Source organism: Armigeres subalbatus, chromosome 2 (assembly GCF_024139115.2).
Source record: "Armigeres subalbatus isolate Guangzhou_Male chromosome 2, GZ_Asu_2, whole genome shotgun sequence".
NCBI lineage: Eukaryota > Metazoa > Arthropoda > Insecta > Diptera > Culicidae > Armigeres > Armigeres subalbatus.
The window spans coordinates 5,160,030-5,163,939 of NC_085140.1; the positions used below are offsets into that span (position 1 = coordinate 5,160,030).

The window sequence follows — 3,910 nt, forward strand, 5'->3', positions numbered from 1 at the left end:
TAAAGATATAAATTGTGTAGTTTATGTTGAACAAAAATCCATCTCATTTCAAGATGTGCAGTATGGTGCAGTGGTGGAGTATCCGCCTGCAAATCTAAAGATCGCATGTTCGATACTTGGTGATGATAGGATTTTTTTTTATTTTCTATATTCTATGTTTAATCGTAATAATGTTCTTTTGATGTCGGGAAAAATCGTAAAATAAAACTCGTATGTACCTATATCGCCTCCACTTTGGTACGTATATAGCCAATCTGTGCATTATATACGATTAAGTTAGTTCTTATATAATAACCTATATCAAGAGTTATAGGTACCAAAATGTTGACTGGGTTCCGCCCTAGTAACATCTTGGCTTTATACGGGTTTTATAACACTCTTGTAGAGAAAATTATGGTTTTCAAGAGCTTTATAAAACTTAAAATATTTCTTGGGCGAGCCTCTAGAAAGGAGGCTTCCGAGCCTCTTGAAAGGAGACTTCCGAGTCTCTTGAAAGGAGGCTTCCTAGCCTCTTGAAAGAAGGCTTCCAAGCATTTTGAAAGGAGGCTTCCGAGGCTTCCAAAGCTCTTCCGACGAAGATACTGAGCTTTTCGTTGCTTTCATGTCTCCAAAATATAGACTTTCGAACCTTAAAATTCAAAATTTCAGTACAGAAGCATATTCTTACCGTATTATTCATCATTTTATCCCGATCAGGTAGATCACATTGAAAATTATCAATTGATTCTACGTCCTACCCTTTTGATCTTTTGTCCCATACAATGTGCCATCCCTTCATACACAATGCTGGTCGGAGTAGGCAGGATTCAGAAGTATTTGATTTTCTGATCGTACATCGTTTATAGAATAAAAATTATAAAAACTTTATCAATAAATGTTTATTGGAACTGTTAAGTATACATCCGCCATTAAGCCTTTGTGACCGAGGTACCCCCTGGGACCAACGAAGGTACCCCCAGGGGTAAATGTACCCCAGGTTGAGAACTGCTGCCATAAAGTATGTGTCGATTTTCCGGAGTGTTGGTTGTGGAGGTCAGGATTCAATCGGCTTCGCTATGCATATTATGTACAAGACAATGTTTTGAAATAAAAAAATACACAATTATCAAAACATTATCAATATTTTGATTGGAATGTACTAAGTCCGCCATTACGCATTTTTGACCGAGGTACCCCCTGGGGCTAGCAAAGGTACCCCCAGGGGTACATGTACCCCAGGTTGAGAACCGCTGATATAAGAGATAAAAGATCAGACGACAATATCAATATTTTGCACTAAAATATCATGAGGAGATCAAGTTATGCTATTTGTAAGAAGTGATCAATATCATGTGCCATTAGTTTGTTCTTATCCATAGCATATCTTGATGTTCAAATGATATTTCGGTGCAAATTTTTGATTTTGTTGCCTGTTCTTTTATCATGGCTTCTGCCCGGGTTTGTTGTTCTTCAGCCGGCCAATCTCCTCCTGGGTTTCCTGGAGATCCGGAGCTGGTAAAATTATGTCCTTCGCACGTTCTCCTAGGTCTCTCTCCTAGCTGCTCTTCCGTTTGGAGTGCCACTTCCAGCTGCTGCGCGTATCCTTGGGCTAGTCTACCGTCTTGTAGCCGCCCAATGTTTAGCCGCGGCGTTCGACTTCGGCGCGTGTTGTACACCGTCGAGAGCGAGTCGAGAGTTTTGAGCGCAGGCATACTGCAACGAGGTAGTGGTCGGATTCAATATTCGCACTACGGTAAGTGCGGACGTTCGTGATGTCAGAGAAGAATTTACCGTCGATTAGAACGTGGTCGATTTGGTTTTCCGTTTCTTGGCTAGGTAATCTCCATGTGGCCTTGTGGAAATTTTTGCGGGGAAAGAAGGTGCTTCGCACTACCCCGGGGGGCTGCGAAGTTAATGCATCGTTGGCCGTTGTCATTCGATGCGGTGTGCAGACTATCCGGTTCGATGACTAGTCTATACATTTCCTCCCTTCCTACCTGTGCATTCATGTCGCCGATGACGATTTTGACGTCTCGCCGTGGGCATCCATCGTATATCTTTTCCAGCTGTGCGTAGAACGCTTCTTCCTCGTCGTCGCGTCTTCCTTCGTGGGCAGTGCACGTTGATGATGCTATAATTGAAGAAACGGCCTTTTATTCTCAGCTTGCACATTCTTGCGTTGATTGGCTGCAACCCAATCACACGTTGGCGCATCTTACCCAACACTATGAAGCCGGTTCCCAGCTCGTTGGTGGTGGCACAGCTTTGGTAGAAGGTAGCCGCTCGATGCCCGCTTTTCCACACTTTCTGTTCTGTCGAGGTTTCCACCACGACGTCGAGGTTGCGGGGATGTAATTCATCATAGATCATCCTGTCGCAATCTCCGAAACCTAGCGACTTGCAGTTCCATTCGAAAGCTGCTGCAATGCATTCAAATGAAATGCAAATAAATGTGAATTGATGGAAACAACTGAATCTATCTCCGTAAAGTGCAATTTTAACCTCTGTTATGTGCTTTTCTTGTTACATTTTACAATACACGAGAAAGACACCATCACCGCTAGGTGGATTATTCTGGTTTTTTTACGCGGTTTTCGCTGAAGTCGTTGAAGTCGAAGTTGATGTGATCTACGCGGTATGTATCCGCCGGTACTCGCGTAGCAGTCCCATTTGAGTTTTCGTCAAGTTTGAGTTACTTCATCCAATCAAGTGAAATCAAGGTTTTCTGATCGTTTTGGGACCCCAATGAATTGTGTATAGAATGGGATCGGTTGGTTGCGTCCCCGCTTTCCGTAATGTAACGTACACACCAGTCAAGCAATTCGACGAACATTGACTCCACCCCCAAGAAAACGCTTCGGTTGCTGCTTTGTTGGAACGTGTGTGAAGTTGTTCGAACAACCATTTGACAGTTGGCGGCTCGGTTGGAAAAAATTAAAACGGTTTGATTTTGGTTTGAGTTGTCGCGGGTGGAGTCAAGGTTCGCCGAACATGTTTGAGCATTTGTAGTGAAGTTGCACAATTCTCCATAGATTTGTTGATGGTTGGTGCTCAAGTTGGCGCTTCGGTCGTTCGTGTGTGATATTGTTGGTCGAATGAATTGATTGTTCGTGCCGTTGTTGGTAAAACTTGATGGATGTTTGAATAAACGAGAGGTGGAGTCAATGTTGGTCAAACTGCTTGACCGTGTGTACGCTCCATAATGCAACGTACACACCAGTCAAGCAGTTGGACGAATATTGACTCCGCCCCCAAGAAAACGCTTCGGTTGCTGCTTTGTTTGAACGTGTGTGAAGTTGTTCGAACAATTATTTGACAGTTGGAAAAAAGTAAAACGGTTTGATTTTGGTTTGAGTTGTAAAAAGATAAATCAGATCAAGTATATTTACTTACAAGAATATAATTAACAATTGATAATACAAGTGCAGAATACCAAATTCAAATGAACTTTTTGCGTACTATTCTTTTATATCTTTTTTTAAAGTTTTTTTTCTTGTAACGTTTTTGGCAAATCTGTTTCTTTTTTTCTTACTTTCTACGTCGCAAATAGCCAATATCTTGTACATATTCGTGTTGTGATAAGGATAAGATCAGATCGACCTCGCTAAAAGTAACTTCCTCGTGTTGCTACAACAATGATTCGGAAATGCCCGGTCATATCAATATATTCAACTGTGTGTCTGCCATTGCCGTCCGTTGAAGTGCAGTTCATGGATATTTCTATTATTTCTGCATTAGTCCTAGATGTGATAAAGTCAACGATTGGCAACGACCCAATCGTAAATGATGCATGCGGCGGTTAATTAATTTAACAGATTATCTTTACAATTATGGAATTGCGTATTCATTGTGAAGACAGGTAGCGGCTGTCATTCTTCATTATAGTTATGCACTCATCAGATGTGAAAAAGATTATCTGAGCTTACAAACA

At 41.7% G+C, this 3,910-nt stretch overlaps 1 protein-coding gene across 1 annotated transcript; it reads right to left on the bottom strand.

The window, feature by feature from the left end:
* Positions 1–1,693: 1,693 nt before the first annotated feature.
* On the bottom strand, positions 1,694–3,545 carry LOC134208807 (uncharacterized). Its single transcript, XM_062684753.1, has 3 exons — positions 3,512–3,545; positions 2,199–2,291; positions 1,694–2,110 (listed from the first exon to the last, which is right to left on the bottom strand). The coding sequence occupies exons 1-3, from the start codon at positions 3,543–3,545 to the stop codon at positions 1,812–1,814; spliced, it is 426 nt and encodes a 141-aa protein (XP_062540737.1). The 3' UTR covers positions 1,694–1,811.
* Positions 3,546–3,910: the final 365 nt, after the last annotated feature.

What these genes read in the sequence shown, in the direction of transcription:
- LOC134208807 (XM_062684753.1), bottom strand. Translation starts at nt 3,545, where the DNA reads ATGTACAAGATATTGGCTATTTGCGACGTAGAAA. An exon ending in GGCTATTTGCGACGTAGAAA is followed by an intron (nt 2,292 to 3,511) that starts GTAAGAAAAAAA and finishes AAACCTCGACAG; the next exon opens with AACAGAAAGTGTGGAAAAGC. An exon ending in AACCGGCTTCATAGTGTTGG is followed by an intron (nt 2,111 to 2,198) that starts GTAAGATGCGCC and finishes CTTCAATTATAG; the next exon opens with CATCATCAACGTGCACTGCC.